This window comes from Mauremys mutica, chromosome 1, assembly GCF_020497125.1.
Source record: "Mauremys mutica isolate MM-2020 ecotype Southern chromosome 1, ASM2049712v1, whole genome shotgun sequence".
Taxonomy (NCBI): Eukaryota; Metazoa; Chordata; order Testudines; family Geoemydidae; genus Mauremys; species Mauremys mutica.
This window is the reverse complement of record NC_059072.1, coordinates 319,153,821-319,181,631: the sequence shown is the minus strand read 5'-3', so window position 1 is coordinate 319,181,631 and position 27,811 is coordinate 319,153,821. Positions and strand designations below refer to the sequence as shown.

The following is a 27,811-nucleotide window of genomic DNA, read 5'->3' as shown; positions in this document are numbered from 1 at the left end:
AAGGTCTTCCAAGGATCTGTAGGAAATTGCCATTGTCACACTGCTTTTTCTTGCTTCTAGGTTACTCTTACTCAGATTATTGACTAGCAGTTTTAGCCCCAATTCTTGAGTTTGTTTAATCTGAGGCAGAGATACTAAAATAATATGCTTTGCAAACTACTGCCATAATCTTGTGGATGCAAGATAGCATCTTTAATGATCTTCCTCTTTACAACATTGTCCTCTCTTCTGATTATGGGTTTTGTTCTATTTGTTTTTTAATGATTATCAAAAAAACCTAAGTTTTTAGATGCTGGTAAAATTCCTTGTGCTACTATTTCTAAATTTAAAAACTTTAAACTTTCAAGAGAGAAGCTAGCAGTAAAGTTCTCCCCCTTCTACCATCAGGTTTCTTAATGTGGTGGTGGTGGTGGATAAGCAGCTGAACATGAGCTCTTTGTGACTCTGCTTACACAGCTCTTATAGGAAATTCAGAACCTTTTACTTTTTTGAAAAATTTTATCTCAGAAATGTGGTTAGGAAATACTACTTTCTTTTTCTTTCTGAACATGTTAACGCCAAATACATGTTGGTTACTCACGATCTAAAGGATGTTATTCTACCAAGCTTTCTGACAGAAGTTTAAGTTCCACTCAGAAAACTGTAAAAATGACTGAGAGTTTCTGTATTGTGTGTCCGAGATCTTCATGTCAAATATGTTGAATTGCCAATCCTGCACCTTCTACCAGGATTCAGAGGGTCAAACTGGGTTCTTTGTATTTTTGCACATCACCACAAAAAAGGGCAGTGTTTTCAGTGGAGCATCCTAAGTATAACAGATTGCAATGAAGTAAATTTTCTTTGTGTCTAAGAAAGACATAAACTCTCCCCTCACTTTCAATTAGGAAGAGACTTAAACTAAGGTGCAACAAGCCTGTCTTAAACCAAAATAAATGTTCTCAGCCTTTCAGCAGTTCAAGTAGTTCTAAAAATCACACCTTAAATTAAACCAGTGCAATTTCCACATGTAGTCAAGTGTCCCTTTAGAGTGGAACCATTCTTATTTCAGTATGGTGGGTTAAATTAATCCCCATAAAACTGTAATGATGCACTTGTTGTCCTTCTGACTATTTAAGGCAATCCCATCCCCTTTTGGGCTGAAAACTCTTGACTTGGGCTTATCATTGGTTCAAATTTAGTCAAAAGTTTCTTAAAATTTCATTTGGTGTTTTGTGTTGCCAGAGTTTGACAAGGATGTTTTTTTCAGGTATAAGAACCTTCTTGGGTACTTATTTAGAGCATTAATAACTGATTTCTTAATCTTGCATTCAAAATTGGCATATACCTGTTTGAATGCATTTTGTGAAGTTTGGAAAAGAACACTTAAATGAATAGCAATTATAGACAAGTAACAGTGATATGTCACTTCCTTGACTATTTTGAATGTGTACAGTATACATACTGTGGCTGCCTATTTTAAACATGATCCTATATCTAGAAAGCCAGAAAATGAAATGAAATTTCATTGATTTCAAGTGATTACAAATTAAAAATGCACATGTAACAAGGAACTCAGATGCAGAAAAATCACACTAATATAATGTGGCACTATAGCTGTGATCTTACACATTCAAGAAATTCATCTGTTCTTAAAAGCTTTCGTAAACTTTCGTGTAACATGGCAGTTAAGCTTGCTTTGGGAACTAAACGTCCAATTTTCTGATCATGCTATATTAAATTATTAGAAAATATTGCTTGTTTGTGACTGCGTAGAATGTTTTATGTTCAAATTCTGATTATAATGGTTTATAACCTACTTGTTTTTCTGATCAATGGGTATGGAGCCAAGTGGGTTAGAAATTGGAAGCATGTTTAAATCCTCAAATCTCTTCCTTGACCAGCATAGAAGAGGCGTGTGCATGTGCGTGTGTGTGTGAGAGAGAGAGAGAGAGACCAAAAAGGCCAGTAGGATATTGCTGTTCGTCAAGAGATGAAATGTCAAATCAAGGGTATTTTTTGCAGTTTCATTATAAAGTACTGTTTAGATATATGTGGAGTATAGCATCCAGGTGTAGCCACCTAATTTGGATAAACCAAAGTATAGAGTGACAAGTGGGAATATTCGGAGTAGAATTTCATTTTAAAATGTTTGAACCTACTGGTTGCTGTTCTACAGACCAGAACTTGGGTACCTACATTTGTGGAATATATTCAGGAATTTATAGTGGTAGGATTTTATAGACAGTGGAATGGACTTCCACTTGAGTTGAGAGAGTTAAATATTAATCAGTTGTGGGTTTTTGGAAGTTGCCCACTTTTTAGGAGGCAGGAGGGAATTTTTGCTGATCAGAGTTTCTTGGATTCATTTTTGGTTTTGCCTGCATTTTGTTTGCTTGTTCGTTCGTTCGTTCACTGAAGTATAGGTGTTTTAATTTCATAAAATGTTTTGACATGGTAGAATTTTCATCACAATATTGTAGACATGAAGTTCATGGTCTACTTCAGGGGTCAGCAACCTCTGGCACACGGATCGCCAGGGTAAGGACCCTGGCGGGCTGGGCTAGTTTGTTTACCTGCTGCGTCGGCAGGTTCAGACGATCGCAGCTCCCATTGGCCTGGGATGGCAAACTGCGGCCAGTGGGAGCCGTGATCGGCTGAACCTGCCGATGCAGCAGGTAAACAAACTGGCCCAGCCCGCCAGGGTCCTTACCCTGGCGAGCCGCGTGCCAGAAGTTGCCGACCCCTGATCTACTTGTAACTGTAAGAAACTATTTTTCTATGGACTATGATTCTTTGAGATGCAATTTAATTTGATTCTACAAGCTTTTCACCTATTTTTAGACACTTTGAATGATGTTGCTTGATAAATTTACGGTAGTAGTATTGTATTTGAAAACTCTGTTTCCCCTCAGTGCATCCTCTCTTCACTTTCTCCAGTCTCCTCATCTAACTGACCGCATGACTGTTTGCCTGATCTTACTTCAGGCTGTTCAAGAGCATATTTCATTCTACAGTTATTCCTCTACCTAAAATGTACAGGTGTCTGTCTAGAACTTTCCCGTTGTGTTTAAATGCATTTAAAATTGCCAGTTATAATTAACTTTCATTTTATTTTCCTGTCTTGGTTTAGATTTTGATTTTTTTCCTTACCCAGACTTTGCAATTCCTTTAGCATCATAGATGAACACCTTTATACCCTTATGTGTCCAGGTATTTTAATTCTCCTGTCTGCGCTTTTGGTTGTGACTAAAATAGGACAGTTCTCTATTGACTGTATTTCAAATTTAATATTCACACACATGCACAAATTGACTCCTACCTAAAACAACCAGATTATTTTTTGATAAGAATTTATCTTTGTTGTAGGGCTGAAATGTAGGAATGCAGTGGAGCTCCATTCCAAATCCATTGCTGGCTGTTGAACTATTTTTTGTAATTTTAAATTTTTGAGTATCATCTACCTTGTTGCAATGTCCAGATTTAACCTTCCTTTCTCGAAGTTTCAAATATTATATTCCATAGTGTTTGGCTGAAGTGTCTAATTGGAGGCGCATTTCTTTTAATTTATTTTTAATACCAAAATAATTTAAAACAAAGTTTTCAAATAATTTTCTTCAGTCAATCTTTGTTGTCATATCTTTTCTCTAATGTGTGTGAAATGAAGAACTTAATTTCTTTGACTTGTTTTTTTTCACTTTTGTGGAAAAGTGTACAATTTAGTAACTTAACTAATCTAAATTTTAAAACTCGTAATATATTTCAACTACCTAAAAAAGTATGGTCTATACCTGGTTTAATTGCTGTGAGGGTGTGGGTTTTTTGGTTTTGTTTTTTGTCAACCATTATCTTGTCAACAGCCTGCTGTCCATTCAGAGTTCTGCTGCTAACTTATTCTTTCTGATTTTCACTTTTTACCTCTTTTATTCAGGCAATTGCAGCAGTTCCCTTTGAATCTGAGAATGTATACTTAAATTTGCCAACTAACACTTAATAATCTTCAGGTTATACACATCCACTTGTAGAATTTTGTTCATTTTTATTTTTATTTCCTACTCTTAACTTCACATGTTTTCTGTCCACTTAAGTTTATTTTAGATGGATATGCTGTAGTGTACTTTATGCCCACCTAGAACCAGTTTATATTTCTTCTCCTATGAAAAACATACTTTTTTTAAAATGCAAGTTCAAAACCAGTAATTTTAATTGTTTTACAGACTAAGTGTTCACATGCCTTACTTATTTTAAGGTGTTCATCTATTACCTGTCTAATCATATTGTCTATGGCAGGGGTTCTCAAACTGGGGGTCAGGACCCCTCAGGGGGTCCTGAGGTTATTACATGGGGGGTTGCAAGCTGTCAGCCTCCACCCCAAACCCCGCTTTGCCTCCAGCATTTATAATGGTGCTAAATATATAAAAAGGTGTTTTTAATTTATAAAGGGAGTCACACTCAGAGGTTTGCTATGTGAAAGGGGTCACCAGTAAAAAAGTTTGAGAGCCACTGGTCTATGGTGTAGCAACTAGCAGTTTGTTAAAGGTGCTATGTAAATAGCCTAAGTTATTTAATCCATGTCCACACTGGAGACCTTACAGCTGCTGCTGTAAGATCTCTTGTTTAGCTGCTCTGTACCGATGGGAGAGAGCTTTCCTGTCAACATAATTAAACCACCCCCAATGAGAGGCGGTAGCTATGTTCGTGGGAAAAGCTCTCCCACTGATATTGCGCTGTGCACACTACCACTTATGTCAGCAAAACTTATGCCGCTCAGCAGTGTGTTTTTTCACACCTCTGAGCAATACAAGTTTTGCCAACATAAGTGGTAGTGTAGAAATGGCCTAAAACAGAAGGAAGCTGTACTTTCCAAAAAAAGGAACATACTAACCTGTTTGAAACAGAGACAGAAATGACCTTTCTTTAGTAGAAGTGGTTTTTACAACTTAAATTTGAAACTGTTTCTCAGTTCTGAGGTACTTTCAGCAGTCTAGTTCCCTAAAACACTTCATAGTGCCAGTCTGTGCAGCGGTGTCACAAAGTCTCAGTTCTTGAAAGGTCCATAATACTAAAATAGAAGAGATTTTTGACAAATCTTTTGAAAAGGTGTTATAGAAATTTATAACTCAGATGTTCATAAGGCAAGCACTATAATGCTACTTAAGATGTAAGGTAGAAGATTACACTGCACAAACAGATTTTAAAGGGGGAGGGATAGCTCAGTGGTTTGAGCATTGGCCTGCTAAACCCAGGGTTGTGAGTTCAATTCTTGAGGGGGCCACTTAGGGATCTGGAGCAAAAATCAGTACTTGGTCCTGCTAGTGAAGGCAGGGGCCTGGACTCAATGACCTTTCAAGGTCCCTTCCAGTTCTAGGAGATAGGTATATCTCCAATTATTATTTTTATTATTATTTTATTTTTATATCTATTCAGACAAGCTGTATGCAAATCTTTAAAATGTCCGATACCCTCTGATATACTTGCCTAGAAAGTTTTTTGAGCTTAATAGGCATTGTCTATATCTTCACACTTGAAATAAACATTAACTTACTGCATTTGATTTTTAAACAGACACCAAATCCTACTGCAAGTGAGTTTATTCCGAAAGGAGGATCAACTTCCAGGCTGAATAATGTGTCTCAGTCAAGTATGTCTGCCTTCTCTCAAGCCTTGTTCTCTCACCCCTCCATGGGAAGTCCTGCTACTGCTGGACTAGCTCCAGGTAAGTTGGGAGTAATGATTTGCAGTATAGCTATTTATTATTAATCTACACTTCAAATTTAACCCATTTAAAACTAGGAGTAAAGTTTTCAATGTATATAAGCCTAGTATATTCCTGGTTTAGCTCTTAATTTAAAATCCGTAGTGCCAATAATAGTACAATATCTTGAAATAATTTTCCAATTAATTTACTACGTTACTGTACACCTTCGCTATAATGCCCTTCATAATAACAAACCTTCAGATACAATGAACCCAGTCCCTGGATCCCACCTTAGCCTCACCACTGCGACAGGCTGGAGGAGCTACTGCCTCCCCTTTCCCCCACAGTGGGTCTCTTGTTATAGCAAGGGTGTACTGTATACAATAAATGCTTTTTATTTATTTCTAGGATAGGTATTGTGGATGTAATAATACATTGACTCTTAGACCTTGTCTACACTAAAGGGAAAAGTCGACCTAAGCTATGCAATTTGAGTTACGTGACTAGTGTAACTCAAATCGACGTAGCTTATATCTACTTACTGCGGGGTCCACACTATGCGACGTTGACGGGAGAGCCTTAGTCTTCTCGATCAGGTGGAGTGCAGGAGTCGACGGGAGAGTTATTGGCGGTCGATTTAGCGGATCTTCACTACCCGCTAAATAGACTGCCAATGCATCGATCACCGCAGCATCGATCCTTTGGTAAGTGTAGACAACCCCCTAGATTAAGAATTTTCTTAAATCTTTAGCTTTATTTTATAGCACCAAAGAAAGTAAGACTTAAAATCACTTGCCTTTTTAAAAATTAATTCTGCTGCTACTATTTGTCCTATTGTGTAATCTCAGTTTGCAACCCATATTTTGGGGTCTGCTTCCAATTATTTTCAGTATTAAAAACTCCTATAAAAATGTGTTCCATGCAAATCCTGGAATTCAATGGTGTTCTGGAAATAAAAACAGTCAAAAAATTTCAAGCAATTTGCACATTAGTTTTCCAAAGTTTGATAAAGCAAAGATACCTTACTAGTTTCTAATTCTTGATAAAAAGCACATATGGGAATACTTGGACAATTTGAATATATACAAATTAGCAAGTCTGGATAACATGCATCCCAGGTCTGTAAGGGAATTTGCTAATGTACGTACTTGAACCCCTGACAATTGCTTTTGACAAGTCATAGAGAACTAGAGAGGTACTAGAGGAATCAAAAAGAGCAACTGTTGTACTTAATGCTCAGTCTTGACAGTTGCTATCTGGCAAGACTAACTTCAGTCTGTAGTAAAATCATGGAAGAACTGTCTGTAACTGTTTTGACAATAATGGAAAAATAAGCACTAAATAGAAGCAGCAAAGAATCCTGTGGCACCTTATAGACTAACAGACGTTTTGCAGCATGAGCTTTCGTGGGTGAATACCCACTTCTTCGGATGTCTTGCAAAACGTCTGTTAGTCTATAAGGTGCCACAGGATTCTTTGCTGCTTCTACAGAACCAGACTAACACGGCTACCCCTCTGATACTAAGCACTAAATAGCATAGCTTTGCAAAGAACAAATCATGTTGAGCAAATTTTTGGTATCTTTGTTGATCAAATTAACATAAGTGATGGATGACATAATACAATAATTATATGTGAACTTTAGTAAGGTATAAAGTGCCATGCTAAACTGCAACTGCATTATTATGAAATACTAATTAAAGGCCGGATCTTACACCCATTGACTGGCAAACTTCCATTGACTTCAGAGAGTTTTAGGACCAGGTCTCAAATGAAGAATACATTAAAACTAATGTGTTGTTTTTTTGTCCCAGTTTATCCATATGAATCCTCAGTCAAAAAACACTTTGTTTTAATTAAAATATTTAAATGCGAACAATAGAGCTTTAAAGCACTCATCCCATGAATTGTCTGTGAGCCTGGAGCCAAGTGAATTGTAATACAAAAGGAAGATAAAATCAATATTTCATTTCCTGCCTTTTTTTTTTTTTACTGTTGTGGTATAAAACTAGTCTTTTTATTAAAAAGCAAAAGTAGCTGTGTGACAAGAATATGAATGAAGAAAATATTTCTTAATTTGAACTATTATAACTTGGGAAGCAATTCTTTGAAACTTGTACAACTACTACTACTAGATGTGATTAAGCAAGCCAGTAAAGGCACGCTTTTCATGCCCCTAGCATGCAAAGTTGAACGTTGTGCTCTACTGTCTTTTAATACTAAGCAGTTGTGGGTGTAGAAGTTAATACTTGCAGAATTCCAGCTTTTTAATCAAGTACTTTGTGTAAAAGTCAATGTTAAATTTTTGGCTACAAATTTAAATATTTTAATAGCCATTTTTAGATTACTGTCAACAGTTCAGCAATTTGTGAATATGCTTTAAGTATACTGGCTTTTCTTTGTTCGCTCCTGTCACTTCCCTTTTCTTCACTTACCATGAACTTGGAAAATGTTAAACAATGTAAGAAGTGAAAGTTCAACAGTAACAGGCACTTTTTGATTTCACATGTGAATATTAACTCCCACCTCCTCAGGTGATGTATAGCTCCTACTTCCCCTCCAGTTCACAAATCCTGTGTGGGTACTGTACTTATCAATACTAGGGAAGAGACTTAGCAGCTGAAAATAAGGGGGAGGGCTAGTAGCATGTGACCAGTCAGCTCCTTGCAGATTTCCAGGGGACCACTGATCAGTTTGCAAATAGTTAAGTCAATACATTCTGAAATCTCTCTCTCACCAAGAAGTATAGGTTAGCAAAGCATACACAGATCATATTTCAAATGTGACTGAAATGAAGCAAGATAAGCTGTAAGTGAGAGAGAGCTTACCTCACCAGAAGACTTTACCGATGCATTTGAGTATAGTGTGCGAGAAGATAAGAGAGGCTGATGATGGGCAGAGATGAAAATTGGAAGCTCTCTTCCCAGCTTTCTCCATTATCAGACAAGATCGGTTTCTCCCACTGAGAATGAAAAAAACAGCTTGACAGCAGCTTCTTCAAAGCTCATATCTTGGTGCTCCTACTACCAGTTAATCACTCACAGGGCTCAGACCTTTAAACTCTCCCATAGAGGAGATGGAAATTGCTTTACTATTTTCTTAATATGGTCGGTGGCAAGTTTGTGTAAAGATCAAGAGTAGAATATTGCACTTATGAAACCTTTAAAAATAGATTGTGCAATGCCCTAATCACATGGATGAGCGCTTGCCTTGTAAATAGGTGTAATGAAGCCAGTGCTCCTGCTTACAGGAGCAGGGGCTCCACAATCTGTCTTATTGCTTATTCAGTGTCTTTATTGTTGCATTCAGTATCAGTCAATGGGAAGATATGCTAAACTGGTTTCTGTACTTCATTGTTTTTTCCTCTCTCCTCTTTTACTTCCACGTTTCCTTTCTTGCAGCACCTCCCGGTGTCTGCTTTTCCCAATGAGCTTTAATGTCAACAACTAGTGAAATGGAAAAGAGGGTAGAAATAGTGTCCTTTTTTTTTTTTTTTTTTTTATTAACACCTAAGTTACGTTAGTGGTGGCCAGGGGAGTTCACACCCCTGAGTCCTAGGTTCAAACAGTCTGCAAACTCACATTGACAGCACTACATTAGTTGCATTGTTTACGTTGGGATGATTTTCTTTGCTACCATGAAGGCTGGAAACTTTTTTTTTTAAATGAAAGTTTAGATGATGTAAAATCTGAATTCGCAATGCAAGCCTTATAAATCCATCAGATGTGCTGGATATTTGACACTCCTAGCCTACTGGAATCACCCACAGAACCAAAAGCAAAGTTGCAAGTCTCTTGCAACAAACAGGTCTGCTGTTCCAGCAGGATAAAAAGAAACTCTGATTTTAAAAAAACCCTTCCTATCTCCAACCGTTTCACTCAACATGTGCATTGGCAAAATAGACTACCACTCCAGTAAGGGGGCTTGATATGAGAGAGTTTCTGTGAGTCTAGCTTCCAGGCTGGATACTCTTACCACCAATTTATTCCTTCAAGCTGTCAGAAGTTCATCAAAAGCTACCCAAATCCCTGAAACCTAAGTGCAGGGCTGAACTTCATGCGAAATTTCAAATTTTGACTAGTAAGCATAATACAGTATGCAAAATTGTATAATAATAATCATCCCTTTCTCTTGTTTCCCTTCCCTCCTCTCTTTTGCTTTGCTAAACAAACATAACTTTCTAAACATTAGATGTATTAATTTGACTACTGCAAATGGAAATATATCTTGTTAACATTGAAAAATGGATGAAACTATACCTATAACCACAGCTGGGTAGTACATTGCTTTATTGGCCCCATGAGAATGGTTTTGAGAAACTTTCAACAGATGTTCATAGCATACTTTTAACACAGACCCTGAACTATATTTATACCCAAACCAACAAGATGTACAGTACAATATAACTTTTGCTGTTTACAGATATTCTATATTAAACTTCACCACATAAAGCAGTCTAGACATTATTTCATTAAGTGGTGGCAACTGCTTTTCCAATCTACAACTGCACACTTTAATTCAGTTAGTTCTTTTTCAGTAAATTCTTTGAAGCAATTGCTTTGGTATCGTTTTGGATCACTCAGTAATAAATGCTTTTAATTAATAAATGTCAAACATTTTATGGCATAAAATAACTGAAAGGATAGAAGAGACGTACTCAAATCTTTCCCTGGTTTAAAGAATTGTGTAGTGGACATAAATTGTATGAAATTCATTTTAATTTTGTAGGCCATTATTTTATTGGCTTTCCTTCCATATTTGACTTGGTATATTTTTTCCTATGAAATCATTATCTCCTCTCCACATTAAAGTGGGAGAAAATACAGAACTTTCATATCTGCTCTCTTGTTAAAATTATAGTCTTTTTATATAATATGCAGTAATTGTTTAACCACTATTCAATCACTTTAGGTATTGGTGGGTGCTCCTTGTTTTAATGGAGAAATCTTGCTTTTCTTTGCAGCATAAATATGGATGTTAACTTCATAGCATAACACTTTGTGCTGGAAGAGTTAATTGAATTGTAATCACACATTCTGGAACAAGCTAGGACAATTTAGGCAGGGTTTATTCTTTCTGTTTTGGAATATTTAAAGAGCAAAAAAACAGATCAGGACTCTGTGGAAGGCTTCATATAGCCCCTCTTAGGAATACTTCAAAGTATTAAATGTAGCCATTCTGAATCTAGTCATTCAGAAGTACCTATTTATAATTTCCATTGTTGATTATACAAAATACACTATGCATTGCCACAATAAAGCAAGCTGCCATGCCAGAAATCTAATGTGGCTCACATTGCATCCTATATATCCTAAGGACAATGAACTGGTAGACTTTTACCTCAGCAATGGAGGAAAAAAATGCATAAGATGACATATTAAAGATAATCATGTTTTGGAATTTGGGAGAGTCGCAAGATTTTTTCAGGGGTTTTGTGAAAGATAGAAGACATATAAAATTTTTTCTGAGGCAATCTTCCAGTTTTGTTGACGGAAAGAAATAGACCTAACTTATTATGCATGTCTTTTCAGCTGCCTAAAAATTCTTTAGTAGAACCAAAGCTAGAGTGCAAATTTAGTAAATAGCTTTTAATAGTACCATCAGAATACACTTGTTTCAGATGAAATTTTAGCTATTTTCAAAACCCAAGAAAGTTTACATTATTCCACAGCATAGTATAATCTGTCTTTTAATTTTTTTTTATCAGAAAGTCACCAAAAGTTACATTTATATCTATTAACATATTTGGTAGCTATACAGAATTGAGAGATGGGCTGCATTTTACATGGTAGAATCTATGTTCACTTTTGTAGCTCGTCATGTGGATTGGTAAATATAGTTGGTACTATGGTACAGTTTTGCAGAGAGGATATTTAAGTCTGGAAAGGCTTACTTTAGTCGTGTTAGGAAAGGTTAAAGTTGTTTCCAGTGGGGAAAACTGTGTGCCTAAAGTGAGATATTAAAGGGAACACTCTAATACCAGCCTTTCTTGTATTTAACCTGCTCACCCAGATGTATGTTCTACCTGTAACTCCAGGGGGTTTTCTTACAAATGAGGTAGTTGGTGCCAATAGAATAAATGTCTGAAATTATTTTTATAGGCTGGCGCTCATTCCTATACTTTCTGAAAATGTCAAAGTAATCTTGGATGAATATTTTTTTATTCCTAATGAATTTAAGGATATTTGGGAACAGGGAATATCCATGTCTTGTATCTCTATCTGCAATATTCTTGAATTAGAAGTTGCTCATTAACTAAAGCATGAATGTAACATAGGGTGCCCCTGTCTGTTCCAGTTGCAGCACTAAAGTGCTAATCAGCCCTGAGATTCTAAAGTTGTCTATAGGACTTGGAGATCAGGGTGCGGTTGAGGGCTCTGGATGAGGGTGCAGGCTATGGGGTGGGGCTGGAAATGAGGGGGTTTGAGTGTAGGAAGGGGCTCTGGGCTGGAGTGCAGGAGGGGGTACAGGCTCTGGCTGAGGGTGTGGGCTCTGGATGGGGCTGCAGATGAGGGGTTTGTGGTGTGGTAGGGGACTCTGGGCTGGGACAGGGCGTTGGAGTGCAAGAGGGGGTGTAGGGTCCTGGTGGCGCTTACTGCAGCTTCTTTAAAGCGCTTACTGCTTTAAATTGAAAAACTTTCCTGACTGTTTACTTGACTACCTTGTGTAAAAATTAGTGCTAATATATATTGACACATTTTCATTCCCTATATTATCTGCACACAACTAAACCAGTTCTGCCCCTACAAGCATGCCAATAATTTGGTTATTCCTCTGTCTTTGCAAGGCTCCTCTGCTCTCAGTCCTATCTCCCTCTTGACATATTGTATTCCGTGTGCCATCTTAATTCCTCCACCTGCATCTAGGCCACATGTTCTCCAGTCCCCCACCACAACTGTCCTGCTCTCCTTTTAAAAGAAGCAAAGATTCAGACTGTTTGGTGTCTGTCCTCTTCCTGGGAAAAATGTATCTTCTCCATCTGTACTGCTACATTGTCCCCTTAATGCTTCATAAAGAAATAGTGGTGCTTATGCCGTTCTGCTCCCTGCCTTCCTGCAGAAGGAAGTTGCAGCTTCCTGGCCCTTCTCACCTACCAAAATTTCACTTAGCTTTGAACGAGTAGATGAGGTAGGTTTTTCAAGCCTTGAGTTAGTCTTTACGTTTCCACAAAGCAAGTATTTGTTCAAGAAAATTTTCTTGTGTCTTCTTAAGGAATGTCACTGTCTGCAGGATCTTCTCCTCTTCACTCCCCTAAAATTACTCCTCACACATCTCCTGCTCCTAGAAGAAGAAGTCATACTCCAAACCCAGCAAATTATATGGTGCCTACTAGTGCCTCTACTCCTGTTACTAATGCTGTCTCCCAGCCTCCATCTACTGGCCAGGTGATTCAGAAGGAAACTGTGGGTGGAACAACATATTTCTATACTGATACAACTCCAGCCCCTCTCACAGGAATGGTATGTTTTGGTTTTGATATCCTCATGACCTTTTTGACCCTATCTTAGCTTTTTCATAAAATGAAGATGTTTGAGTGATGTTTAATCTTGCTACTAATTTGTAGTCTATTGAAACTTGGCACAGAAGCTGTTACTTGGATACTTTCTCTTGCCAAATCTTAATTTTGAGGGGTATTACTCAAGTGATATGAGAGCAGTATGGGGCAGGTTTTTTTCCTTTGCTGTTTCTGACTTCTATTTCTGCACTCCTGTGCTGAACGTGTTAAGTTCCATCTCTTCCCCTCCCCACCCCACCCCAAAAAAAGGGGCAGCATATTGGGACTTATCAAAAATTGAAACTAGGAGTAGGTTACTGAGTTGAGTTATCATGCAGATGCTAAAATGCTGTAATGATGGATGGGGGTGGTCACATAAGACCCTAAATAGTTGCATAATGTGGGTAATATTTAAATGGCAAACTGGAACTTACAATTTTGTGCAGAATTCTAGTAAAAGGTTCACTAAAGAAGAAGTGTTCTGATGACAACTCAGAATTATGTTGCCTTATGTTTTACTGAGTCTGGTCCGTTGTATTTACACAAGACTTCTTGATGAAATTTCCATTAATTTAAAAGTTGTAACTAAGTATAGGAATTATAAGGAAAGATGGTAGGGAAAATCCATGGGTAATTAAAAGGGTACTGTCAACTCAAAAATCACATTGTCTGAATAGCTGACCTATTAGTGTTACAACTTACAAGTAATAGCTAAGATTATTATAACTGAAAGAGATGAGAAAACTTATCTGTTTTGCTTGTTTCAATTTGTGTGGAGTTTTTCACACAACAGCAAGAAGAAAGCATTTTAAAAACAATTGTTAAGCTCCAAGAAAAATCATCTTTAATTTCTGCAAGATAAAGATAAACTTGCATTTATGGATGGGAAAGGACGACAGTTAGTGTTAAATGATTTAAAAATCATCTGAAGTTGCATTGGTTGTGAATGTCACATTAGGAAAATGTAGAGAATGCAAGAAGTACATTCATAGCACATGTACTATGTCAGCAGGTCAAAAATTGCTCAGAATAAACGCATATCAAAATCAGATGAATGTTCCAAATTCTAAAGGAAATAAGTCTTTAAATCTTTTATTTTTTTCCCTTTTAGGTATTTCCAAACTATCACATTTACCCTCCCACTGCACCTCATGTTGCTTATATGCAGCCAAAAGCAAATGCACCTTCCTTCTTCATGACAGATGAACTCAGACAGGTAAGCTGTCATAGTGTTGAAGTAGAAATGATTAAATATCTTCATATAGTCTTTAAGAAAGTTGAGCAACTACAAACAACAAAAGGAAATAGGCACATTAAAACCACTTAGAATTCTCTTCATTCCGGACTTAAAAATGTAATCACGTGACAGAAATAGAGATACCACAAAAAACAAAATTACAGTATTTGTAACTGTAATACCTTCTGAATGCCACATCTTTTTATCAAGAAAGGTTACTTGAAGAGAAAAGTATTTTTTGAAACCTTTTGGAATTTCTGTACATACTAAACATTTTGTGAGGCATTGGGGTTTTATTTTAAATTTGATTAGAATACAGCTAACTGAAATGGAAGTATAATCAAGAAAATGTTCATTTATGTGGTTTGTTTTTGTTTTTTTCCAATATACAGAGTATGTAGTTCTATTCCTTTGGTATGTTTAAATGTATTATGAAGTTGGGTGTAAAGTTAACTGCCTCAGCATTTTCAGCATACCTGCTAGTCTTCTGGGGCAGGATACTGATCACCCCTGGAGTTGCTCCGACTTGTTACGGTGTCTCTTGGTTTCATGGCTCTGCCTTTTTCATGTTCCTTTTACAGCTTTCTTCCACACAACTTTTCTTTTTTAAAAAAAAAAAAAAGTCTCCATTGTAACCTTGTTGGTGTCATTAGGCATGACTCTAGGTAACTCAGGAGGGTGGAAAACCATAAGTGTCAGTGAAGCCTTCCTGTACTAGGCCTGAATGAACTAAAGTCACTCCATGTCTGACCAAAGCCTTTCCATGTTTGAACTTTAATCGACCTAACAAGCTAGCAACAGAGAATGGAATGTGTAACAGCTAGTTATCAGGTGCAACCCCACTCACACTGGTACTAGGAAATAATAATGAGGCCTGTATGCCTCTGGCTAAGGGGCAAAATAACAGATCAAAAGAAATAAAACAAGATAACGGTTCAAAGAAGAGTTACTAATGAGCTAGGCTGGTTCCCGCCAAGTATGACTTAACTGCTTAATGTAATTGCTATTGCAAAGTGTAATCTGCTACATGGGAATGGAAGGTGGGGAGAGAGGGTGAGTGAGGGGGGGGGATAGAAGAGGCTTAGTTAAAGTTATGTATAAAAAAGAGAAACTGCTTGTAGCTGGGTGCTTGATCTGAGACAAGTCTGTCTCCTGGCACCGCTTTGAGATCTCAACTAAACTTTTGTCTGCTTCTCCACCTTGGTGTGTTTATTGGAGCGAAGCACACCGGGCAATGAACCGCTGTTGCTGTCCTCGGGCATTCTGTGCCGGCAACAACCTCCTTCCGATGAGAAGCAGTAGTCCTGAAGCAGCCTCCCTTTTGTGCAGGTTTTACCTGGGTGGAGAGTCCATAGATTCAACCCCTTATTTTTCCAAGCTGGTGATGCGAGTTCTCCTAAAAAGTCAACTAGCTATTTTAGTATTGAAACCTGACCTTTCCTAGGTATTATGCTGTAAATTTAGCAAAGATGATCAACTAAATTATGTTCTGTACTGTAAGGCTACATAATTTGTTCCTCAGGAGCTGATCAACCGACATTTAATAACAATGGCTCAAATTGATCAAGCAGATATCCCTGGTAAGTAACTAGAAAGTCAGTCATAATTGTCTGTGGTTATTCTAAGCAAGTCTTGTTTGCTCGCACAATTGCATAGCACTACTAACTTTGTTAAAAAATAAATATATATTAACAGCATGTTTTAGCAAAACTGTTCCTGAATTTAATTTTTTGTGAAGTGTAAGACTTGGTCTGATTATACTAGAGCTGTTAATAACAGATGTCGTCATAGTTTTAATACTTTGCCCCTTCAAAGCACTTTACAAACATAAGGTCTCTACTGTTCACCATTTCTTCTGCATATTTTCTTTTCTTTATTTTAAAATTCTTTAGCTGACTTAGTCTGGTTTTCTGTTTAACACCATTTATCTGTGCTTAAAAAGTAAGCAGTTAACTTCACTGAGCAGATTTCACTTTTAGATCCTGTCCTCAATCCACATTGTAACTGATTTTTGTATCCAGTTAGTGGCATGGTTGGCTCTAAGCATGGTTTGCTTTCACGCATTCTATTGGGTGACTACAGCAGCTAAGGCCTACTTTTTCAAAAGTGAATATGTATGCAGATTATCAGGAGAAGGACTTTTAAACCCATCAACTTGACTATGTTTCTACGCTTCAGCTTTGGGTACTGCAGGTATGTCTACACTTAAAATGCTACAGCAGCACAGCTGCAACACTTCAGTGTAGACATTACCTATGCTGACGGGAGGGGTTCTTGAGCAATCTTTTCCTTTGTATTCAAATATCTTGAGAGGCATTAGATGAAGGAATATTTAGGGTGCCACTTCACTACCAAGAAATAGGTGAACTGTTCTGGGAGCTTGTATGTATAAAATCAGACCAAGGCAGTATTTTAACGAGGAAAAACAAGTAAAATTCCACAAGTTTAATAATAAGCATTTATTGTGATACTTTAGAGGAACTTTTTGCATGGGATCACTTTTGTGAAATTCTTCCTAAACAAAGGCATTCAACCAACATCCATAATATTTGTTACTACTCAAAAGTATTTGCTTTTTAATAAGAACTTTCTCCCTAGCAACCCCTCCCCCAACTTCTGCTTGAGCCCAATGGTCCTCAGTGCTTGTGAAGTCCATCAACCTGTTGTCTTGTCCTTTTGTTTTTCCCCCTGCGTAGATACGTACAGGATTGACTTCACTAAATGATTTAAACAGAGGAAGAGGAGTTGAGGGAGTAAAACCTTGTTTAAACTCAGTGCCTTTACTAGTTAGGGCTTATCTACAGGGAGACTTAGTGCATAGCAAGCCAGAATGTAAATCCACAGCATACTAGCCTGCTCCACACTAACTGCATGTCTGGCCCTTGCTACTACACTTTAAAGTTTGATACTGCCATTTGAAACAAGAGTACGTCAAAGCTCACTTCAGAACTTTTAGTGCACGATAGCAGGGTCCACATGGCCACTTAGTGCTCAGCTGGCTTGTATGCTAAGTATTCACACCCTGGTTTGCCACTCACTAAGTCTCCATGTAGACAAGCCTTGGTAAATGTGGGTTTATGTTTAGAAGACTTTGTTTTTCCAAGACTCTGTCTTGACTAGTAAGATAGGTTGTGTTTTAAAATGCTAATTAACATGATTTTTGGCAGATTTTGCACCAAGTATAGATTGGGGATGTTGTGCAGTTGCTCATTGTGGTCAGTCTTTTGAAAAACTTATAATTGACCGCAGTCAGCTAACTTGTTTTTATGCAGTTTGCCCTGTCTAGGTGCAAAGTTGGGACTAAAATACAAGTGTTAGCACATTAAATGACACATTGTAAAACACAGCCTAGTTTCTTAGTCTCAACTGTCCTCCTAGATGTCTTATAAGCTGTCCAGTTCCCCTCACTCTTCAAACAAAATAGTGTATTCATTCTGAAAACTGTCTGTCTTTGCTATTCTCTGCTGTTCTCGTAACGAAGTCAAGAGTTGACTGGGGGCTTCATATTCACAAGGCTTGTGTGGGTACTGGGGGTCATCCATGTCCCTTCATATCTTCATCCTCAGTAGCTGCAAGAAAGTAAATTTTCGAGGCAGACCAAAAGATGATCCCAATTTGTTGCACAGCTGCCAATGTACTGCTCCCCACTATTTATGGATGAATTGGTTTAATGTTAGAATGAAGCTGGTACTTCATGGCACGCAGTGCTTTTACTTCTCTTGTTTACTTTTAGTATGGCAAGACTATTTTTCAGAAAACACATATATCTGTTATCCAGAAATATCTCACAGGAAACCATATTTGTGCCAAAGATAGAATTATGAATTTTAACTTTGTTGCATGACACAACACAAAGTATTGTTTGACATCTTAATAGTCAAATTTTCTTTCCTACTGTAATATTTATTTTACAAATGCAATTAGTGTCTAATATATTTCTATAAACTGCTTTAGCAGTCCCTACAGAAGTTGACAGCTACCACAGCCTTTTCCCTTTAGAACCACTGCCACCACCCAATCGGATACAGAAAACAAGCAACTTTGGGTACATTACATCATGCTACAAAGCTGTAAATAGCAAAGATGATCTGCCATATTGCCTTCGGAGGATACATGGTGAGGGAAATAATAAGTTGTCATCTTTTTAAACTTCAATGCTACCTATACTTAAGCCTAAAACATTTGCACTTCTATAATACTACGCATAAATCTTAAATTGGCTTTGAAATGAATCATTCTGTTGGAATAATAGAGCAGGGTTTGGCCTAGATAACAGTCCATAGTGTTGGAAATGAGCAAGCAAAGTTTTATATTGGTGTGCCTCTGTTGGTGGCAGCTCAGTACTTTCAGAACAGATACCAAAGTTTTTTAGACAAATCTAATGGATCCTAAAATCATTGAATAGATGTAATTAAACTATGTGGATTTTATTCTCTTCTCAGGTTTCCGTCTTGTTAACACAAAGTGCATGGTATTGGTTGACATGTGGAAAAAAATTCAACACTCGAATATTGTAACTCTGCGTGAAGTGTTTACCACTAAAGCATTTGGAGAACATTGTAAGTTTCTGGGAATTGAACTGTTGAGGTAATTTTGAGGATATTAGGGCAGTGGTTCTCACTTTTTTGGGTTGAAGACCCATTTGTAACCCTTGATGGCCTGTCATGAGACAGGGATCCCTGAGATCCAATGACAACCCCCCTTCCACTGGTGGGAGTGGGGTCTCAGAGCTAAGATTCCAGATGCTCCACAATGGAATTGGGGGATTGGCAGTGAGCTGACACCTCCAGAAAACATCCCCCCGTCTTTGGTATCAGAGGACACGGGGTTGGAAGGGGATTTGGGGACTTGGGGATGTAATGAAGAAGGGGTTGAGGGTTCAGGGGTGCTGGAGAAGGAATTGGAGGGGCAGAGGGGTGTGGGGGGCAATGTTGGACAGAGGGAGGACAGAGGGGTCTGGGGACACAGCCCCCACACGTGGCCCATGGGAGGCAGAGGGTAAAAGGGTGGGGTGGGGATTTTTCATCTTTGGGATAAAGTGGGGATCTGGGGGAAGGAGTTGGGGGCAGAAGGGGCTGGTGGTGCAGTGGGGGAAGTGCTGGGTAGCTGGTGATCATGATGGGTGGTATGACAGAGGGGGATTTGCCTGGTTGTGGGAGGAGGGGTACATCAGGGGGCCTGGGATGAGGGGCAGGATGGGATATGGAAGACAGGCAGTCACCTTCCTGTGGGGTGGGGGAGTACATCAAGGGGCCAGTAGTTACCAGAGAATGACACCTACCGCTCCCTCACAGCTACTGTCTCGCAAAGCTGCATGGGCTCAGCTCTATACTCTGTGTACATTAAGATTTCTGGAGCCACAGCACCGCTTAGGTTTGGCCTGTCTCCACTGTGAGGGGCCAGCCGGGACAAATTTTTGTGAGTGGTGGTGTGACCTGGTGCCTGGAATCGCAGCCATCACACATTCAAATTTGGCCTTGCTGGCGCCCCATCGTCATGACGGAGGGGCAGCTGGGCCAAACTTGAGCAGCTGTGTGCCCCTGTGTACCAGATCACAGTATTCGGAGTGGGGAGCTGAGTTCAGCCAGCCCTACAACCTTTTGATGCATTCCAGCAACCCGCTCTTAGGTCATGAGCCATAGGCTAAGAAACCCTGTATTAGTGTTGTTAATTGTTGTCACTTACAAGTCTTTTTATTTTTAAGCTCTTGTGTTTGCATACGATTTTCATGCTGGAGGAGAGACTATGATGAGCAGACACTTTAATGACCCTAGTGCTGATGCCTATTTCACTAAAAGGAAATGGGGTAAGGAAAATGCATTCAACTGTCACTTTAGAAACTATTTCAGATATCTGAGGTGTAAAGTTAGTTGGGCAGAGAAATAGGTAAGTTCAGCTTCATCATTTTTTAGTTAGTCAGATATTAATTATATTGTAAGTACCACCAGACAAGGGTCTTTACTTCTATTTTCCTAGTTTATTTGTAAAATTCCTAGCACGCTGTAGGTGTTACGTGAAAATAAATGTATAGGAAGTATTTTAAATAATAGACTGAACCAGTTGAGCAATGATTATTTTCCTAATGGAAGAAAATGCACAAGAAACTTGAGTAAGGAGGCTACAACAGACATGCCAAACCCATGGGAAAAAACGCAGGAATTGGGCTTGTTTTTGGCTTAATTGGCTTGTGAATTACTTGTTGGCTAGTTTTTGGCTTGTAGCTTGTTCCTTGTTTTGCTTGTAGTTTGTTGCTTCATTTTTTTTTTTTTTTGATCGGCTCCAGGCAGGCAGGGGCTGGGGTGGGGGAAGAGAGTCAGGGGTGCACAGCCCCAGATGCACGCTGGGGGGATCTAGTCACATAGAGTGTTGGGGTTTTTAGGGATTGGCTTGTTTTGGCCTTGTTTTGAAATGGGATTAGCTTGATTTTTGGCTTATTGTGAAAGTCAGGTGCTTATTTAGTGCATGAAAGCTGGCAGTTATAGGCTACAACAGCTACTAGATTGAACATGGGACTGAGAGTCGGGCTCTCCTGAGCTCTAATCCCAACTCTATCATTGGGTGGCACGTGGCAGATTACTTACCAGTGAGATTTTCAAAGGCACAAATAGCAGGTGCCTTAACTACCATCCAAAGTCATTGTGCCATTTGTGTCTTTGAAAATCTCTCCCTTAATCTCTGTATTTGAGAGGTCCCCCTTGGTAAAATGAGGATTCTTACTTGCTTAAAAAGGTGTTATGAGAACCAATAACATTTGCATGGTGCTTTGAAAAGGTAAAGCTACAGTTAGTAAGAACAGGAAACAAATTTAAAATCTCTGCACATTTAATATTCCTAGATATATTTTTTCCTTCATACTGTATCTACAGATCCACATTCTGTGAATTGCAAGCCATGCCGTAGTCTGTTACTTTTTAGAAAAGAAATCAGTGGTTAGGGATTTCATAGCTCAAAGTGGCCACTAATTGGCTCTGAAAGCAATTCTGTAAATAGACCCACAGACTCTTCCCAAGCCTGCTCTTTTTACATCTGCTTGTTGAAACTGGAACCACTAGTTAATTTATTTTAAATGTTTAAATTTGACTTGGTTGTCTAAATCAGGACCTAGTGGATCTTCAGCATATGAAAGCTGCAAGCCTTAAAAAATGCAATTCAAAATGATCATCAAATAGTCCCCATTATCTTTTCATATAGTTCTCAGGTATGAAATTAAAACGTGACTTGCAGAAGCATCATATCATGACTGATGGTGATGTGCCAAAGGGAAAGAACTCACTTTGATTTTCCGATTCCACAAGTTTGCAGGCCTAGCAGTTAAGAAAAAGAGTAATCATCTTTTTTTAAACAGGAACTAGATGTTCTGTACAATTATGTAGCGTATTGTTATAACAAAACTGAAGTTGTTTTTCAGGAAGGTATTTAAATTAATTCTACCACAGCTAGAGTAGCTTTTAGTATCTGTAACATCTAGTCCTTACTATTGAACTCTTCCGAACAGCCACTTCAAACTCTGTTCCAACATTAGCCTCATCTAAGCAACACCGTGCAAGTCAGTTGGCCATTTTTGCCAGGGCAGTCCTTCAGATATTTCTTCTCGTCCATCTTTGGGTTACCTACTGCTTTCTAGTCTACAAGAGTGAGCATCAATGAACAATTTGAGAGAGAAAATAAGATTGTGTGCCTATAATTTGAATTCTCAGGCTCGACTACCTTCACAGATTCCTTGAAGCAGGGGATTTTGAAGTTGAGATTTCCTTTCTATAAATTCCTAAAGAGCATGCTGCAATATGAGGCCCTGAATGGTGCTATTAGTTTTAAAGCTTTAGAATCCCCACAATGTGATGCACAACTTGGTGTGAATCTGTGGAAATAGTGAATTAAGAGAATTTGGTTTCAGGTATGCAACCTTATTTGTCTCTATCTTATCAGTTAGCAAAGCTAGTTTTTGACAGTTAAATGAAAAGAATTGTGGTTACATAGCTGTTTCACATGTCACTTTCTGGTGTCTGTGTGGTCAGTCTTTTTATTTTTTTTATTTTGCCATGTCATCTGCAACTACTGTTCCAGAATTTTTTTGGAAGGGATGTGGTGTAAAGCTTTCTCGTGACAGATGGGGGAAAAAACAAACTAACAACTATGGTTTATTTTTGTACTGAACACCTGTACTTTCTGTTGTTTCCTGTTTTTTTTTTAATTCTTTCCATGTGCTGTCTTTTATTCCATAAAGTATCTTCTATTTCTGGTAGCATACTGTGATAATCTAATGTTGTTTTATAATGTGGATAAGATTTAAAGATGAAGCATGTACATATTTCAACAGACAAAGCATTCTGTTTGTTTAGAATTCATTTATTTGTACAATTCCAGTTTCTTTGAGTCTTGCTGCTTGTTTTGTATATCAGTTTTCATTCCCAAGAAGGGAATTTGTCATCTTTCTGTGAGATAGTTATTGTTATGGAGTTTCTGGTAGAGCATTTTTTTTAGTAATATATTACTTAATGTATTGAAATAGTGCAAGACATGACAATGTCTCACATCTCTTTTTACACCAGCTGAAATTCCTCTTACTGTAACAACCTGGCCTCAAAAGTACCTTGAACTGTTACTCTGCCTGAATGAATTATAATCAATGAATACAAATTAAGTATCAGATTGTTGTAAATAATAAATTACACCAAAATTATACATATTTTAAATCATTTGCTAAAGTAAACCCCAGCAATATTAGAAATAACATTTTTTGGCAGCATTGGATGGCATTTCTTTCCAATTGATTTCCTAGTTCAATACTACTTTAGTTTAGAAGAAGAAACAGACAAGAAGCCTTCTCTCTTATATTTATTTATATATATATCTTCCAGTCAATGCATTAAAAAGTTCTGAGTTATCTATACTTATTAACAATCCCCTCCAAAGGCTCTGAACATTAGTTTTCAGTGCTACAGATTGCTTTTCTGCATACAGCCCTTTATCAGCAAAGACACACAAGCCCCTTTTTGACCTGTAGGCAGGAATCTGTTTACGCTATAAGAACATAATTTGGAACTGAATCCATATCTTTTCCATCCTTGCCTCAGAATAGTTCCCCAGAATATAGTCTGTTTTAAACTGTTTCTAGTCCTCATGATTGAGGACCTTGAAAACTTGAACATTGTAAGTTGATGTGAATATAATCTTTCTGTATCAACACACAAGCAGAAACTAATAGCTCTGAGAGGTATAAACTGCACCTTTTTATCGCAATAGCAAGTTGACACTGAAACCTAAAGATACCACTTTAAATGGAAACTAACTATTTCACTGCTGCTGATTGTTTAGCAGAAATATCTAGCTGACTTGATTGTTTCACGATCCAAAACTGCCTTTGTGACTGTTCAGGGTTCAGAAGCCCCAACTCTCTCTGTCCATCTCCTGAAACCTCCGTATCCCTAACAACTTTTGTGAAATGCAGTTATTCGTTAACAGTACAAAAATTCTGCAGTATATTGATTGGCAAGGTAGGGACTATGTAAAATTAACTGAATTCAATAACTGGTTGCAGAGGGGCTACTGTATTCATTGTACTTTCATATTGGATTCATTAAAAAACTCACTTTTTAAAATTTAAATGAAACTACTCCAGAAAATCCATATCACAGTACTACAGAATGTAGATTCAGCTTGCGGGGTGGTGGGGAACAGTGGGAGGGATGGGAGAAGAATGGGTGCAACAGGACCTTTGTAGATAGGCAGAAGGTGCATCATCCTTACAGTAAGGGAGAACTTCGTTTTTATTGTCCCTGTTCAAGCTGTGAATTGTAGTACACCTCTCAAACAACTAGGCCTTGGCTACACTTGCAAATTTGCAGCGCTGCAGCAGGGTGTGAAAACACACCCTCTCCAGCGCTGCAAATTGCGGCGCTGCAAAGCGCCAGTGTGGTCAAAGCCCCAGCGCTGGGAGCGCGGCTCCCAGCGCTGTACGTTATTCCCCACAGGGAGGTGGAATACGGACAGCGCTGGGAGAGCTCTCTCCCAGCGCTGGCGCTTTGACTACACTTAGCGCTTCAAAGCGCTGCCGCAAGTGTAGCCAAAGCCCTAGTTAAATAAGATCCAGGAGCATGTATTGACAAAGAGCTAAGTGCTTAACTCTGTTTACTCAAGTGATCACCATTTAAGCCAGCCCGGGTGTCAGACCTAGCTCAGGTGTGAGTGGCCCCACACTGCAAAGCCATAATCGGGTGTATCTACTCAACATCATACACACTGGGGTTGCACTCTGGAGTGGTTAACAACTGTGAGTGCCAGCCTGAGGGCAGACTGTCAAAAAGGCACCCCAGACTGGTGGTATGTTCTGTTGTTAGATTTCACCAACCCAGTAACAAATATGAACTCCTGAATCACTGTAACAGTCTTACCCTGGAGTTACAGACAGTTCCCTTGGGCATTTTGATCTATCTTGCCATGCAGGCAAGACAGACTTAGTGATAAATGGTCACTTACACCAAAAATCATAATAGACCTCTACTTCGATATAACGTGACCCGATATAACATGAATTTGGATATAATGCAGTAAAGCAGTGCTCCGGGGGAGGGGGGGTGCTGTGCACTCTGGCAGATCAAAGCAAGTTTGATATAACGCGGTTTCACCTATAATGCGGTAAGATTTTTTGGCTCCTGAGGATAGCGTTATATCAAGGTAGAGGTGTATATTCAGTTTGCCCCCTGTCCCAAGAGACCAGTCACTTACCCAAGATCATTTTGTACTTTAGATCTCACACCAAAGGCAATGCTGGTAGCCAATCCTATAGTAAACTAAGGATTTATTAACTAGAAAAAAGAAGTTACATACAGGTTAAAGCAGGCAACGTACAAGCACAAAAGAGTCAGTCTGTGGTTCCAAAAGGTGACAGAGGTGTAGTAATCTGTCCACTGAATGTCTTTTTAGACTAACCCAAGTTGACCCTGGGGATCTCTGCTTTTTGTTTCTTAGCTCCAGCCCTGGTAAGAGTCCAAACAGCATAAAAGAGGTTCAGTTTCCCCTTGTCATGGATTTTAATTCTCTCCACTCCAGAGCCCAAAGTGATGGGATGAGTTCATGTGTAGGTCTCTCCTTCCTGGAGGGAGTTAGGAATGCAATCAACAGGGACTCTTTCTTTCAGTGCTACCCCAATATCTCGTTTGCCTTCTGTGGGCCGTCTTGTACACTGGATGAGCCCTTTACCTTAATTAATGCTGCTTTTCCTGGTTGGTGAATTACACAATTACAGAGATTTACAATTCAAACACTCAAAGTAACTTTTCACCATGGGCCAGTGGTGAGCAAACTTCTCCAGTTGTGTGCCCCCGCCCCTCCCCCCTCCATTAACACTGTCTGTCCACAACTCCCTCCACTACTGCACAGCCAAGGCTTCCTCAGCAGCAGTGCTTGGGCTGAAGGCGGAGCTGGGGATGGAACTGGGGTTGGGGAAGGAGCTGGGGCTAGAGGTGAAGCTGGGCTGGGGGCGGAGAAGGAATGACGCCAGAACTGGGCTGGGGTTGGGGGCAGAGCAGGACTGGAGGCTGAACGGGGTTGAGGGCAGAGCTGATCTAGGACCAGAGCGGAGCTGGAAGTGTGTTGCTCCATCCCTGCCCCACGTGGGGGCTGGCCTGGGCCCTGTCAAGCCTATCAGATCAGCAACTGCTTAAGTAGCTAGCTGGCACAGAAAACTCCAGCTTTCTAGTGCAGAAATAAAGTTTGGTATTTTAGTTGAGTGATCTCTCCTTGATCTTTTTTACCTTCTCAGTATATGATGAGTGCTCTTTCATTAGTGTTTTGTGCTTGGGTATCAAAAGGCAAATATTGCTCCCATTGTGATACTGAGATTGTAAGCCCCTTGGAGCAGGGACTGTTTTGTTTCTGTATAGAACCTCACACAATGGAGTTCTGGCCCATGTCTAGGGCTCCTAGGTGCTACAGTGATGTAAATCACTGTAGTTCTCCACGAAGATAATCGTTTGGCTGTGCTTTTCCTTTGGAGATAACAAAAATTACGTTTGATTCTAGTGTTGGTTTTTAAACAGATGTAATACTCACTGTCTTAAAGGGGCCGTATGCGTATTACATCTGCAGTTCACCATATATAAAGGAGTATAAAATGAAATAAAGTGCATGTGTGAGTGACAGAGACTTGCCCAATAAGGGAACATCCTGTCACCCTGACATGAAACCGTGATCGATATGAATGATGAAGAGGGGATATTTTAAAAATGTGTGCAAAGCGAGACTATTAGTGTAAACAGGTTTGTGGAGGATGATTCACATACTGATTCATCAGCAGGGCAATAAATCTAAAATTAAATCATCGGGAGCCTCCATGTGGTGTGCCAGAGTTCTGTGGGTTGAAAGAGGAAGTGTCTTGTCCTTCAAAATCTGAACCAATGGAACCTTCGCCACCAAAATAAAGATAAAGATGTTAACAGAAATGAAAGTAAGGGTATGGCTACACTTACGGTTTGCAGCGCTGGTAGTTTGCAGCGCTGGTCATCCAGCTGTGTAGGAGCAGCGCTGGTGTGTGGCCACACTCACAGCTACCAGCGCTGGTGTGTGGCCACATTTGGAGCATTTGCAGCGCTGTTGGGAGTGCTGCATTATGGGCAGCTATCCCAGCATTCAAGTGCACCAACGTGCTTTTCAAAAGAGGGGGGTGGAGGGTGGTGTACTGTGACAGGGAGCGGGGAAGATAGAGAGAGTGGATTTTTGGAGCCAACACTGTGTGTTAGCTTCCTGGATTGGAAAAATCACAAAATGTTCATGAGCCCTTAGTCTTAACTCTAATTGCAAACAGCCTGCCTCCAACACGGACTCCCCCCTGTTTCACTCACTCCCTGTGGTGTACTGTGACAGGGAGCGGGGAAGAGAGAGATTGGAAAAATCACAAAATGTTTGCGAACCCTAACAGCCTGCATCCAACACTGTTTCCCCTGCCTCTCATTTGATCGTTCACAGCCAGGTACAGATAGCTCCTGTTTGCTGTGATCAGTGTTTGTTTTTATAGATAAGCAGTTCAAACGGAGCTCCGATCGGCTCCGTTCTGTTTCATTCACTCTCCCTGCCTGCCTCTCATTTGATTGTTTACTGCCAGGTACAGAACGGAGCTCCGATCGGAGCTCGTTCACAACAAAACAAAGAGAGGCTGCATAACAAAACAAAGAGAGTAATTTATAAAAGCATTCTGGGATACACCTTATTCCCTGGAGGCCAATCACAGCGCTGGTGTGTGGCCACACTTGATGACCAGCGCTGCAGCACCAGCGCTGGAATCCTTATTCCCCATGCCGAGTGAGGTGTACGGCCAGCGCTGCAGCCAGGGAGTTGCAGCGCTGGAAGTGCCCTGCAGGTGTGGCCACTTACTAATTGCAGCGCTGGTGGAGGCTTTCCAGCGCTGCAA

At 39.3% G+C, this 27,811-nt stretch overlaps 1 protein-coding gene across 8 annotated transcripts in view; it reads left to right on the top strand.

Annotated features, from left to right (window-relative positions):
* PAN3 (poly(A) specific ribonuclease subunit PAN3) overlaps positions 1–27,811 on the top strand; it is a 114,457-nt gene that overhangs the window by 64,740 nt on the left and 21,906 nt on the right. For 5 of the 8 annotated variants that reach the window (XM_045016832.1, XM_045016858.1, XM_045016893.1 and 2 more), the window contains 7 exons: positions 5,542–5,692; positions 12,887–13,134; positions 14,281–14,385; positions 15,929–15,986; positions 18,361–18,522; positions 18,849–18,965; positions 20,111–20,212. In XM_045016832.1, coding sequence (XP_044872767.1) covers positions 5,542–5,692; positions 12,887–13,134; positions 14,281–14,385; positions 15,929–15,986; positions 18,361–18,522; positions 18,849–18,965; positions 20,111–20,212 — 943 coding nt within the window. The remainder of the gene's footprint in view (positions 1–5,541; positions 5,693–12,886; positions 13,135–14,280; positions 14,386–15,928; positions 15,987–18,360; positions 18,523–18,848; positions 18,966–20,110; positions 20,213–27,811) is intronic. The other 3 variants (XM_045016849.1, XM_045016839.1, XM_045016868.1) reach the window with 3 other exon arrangements.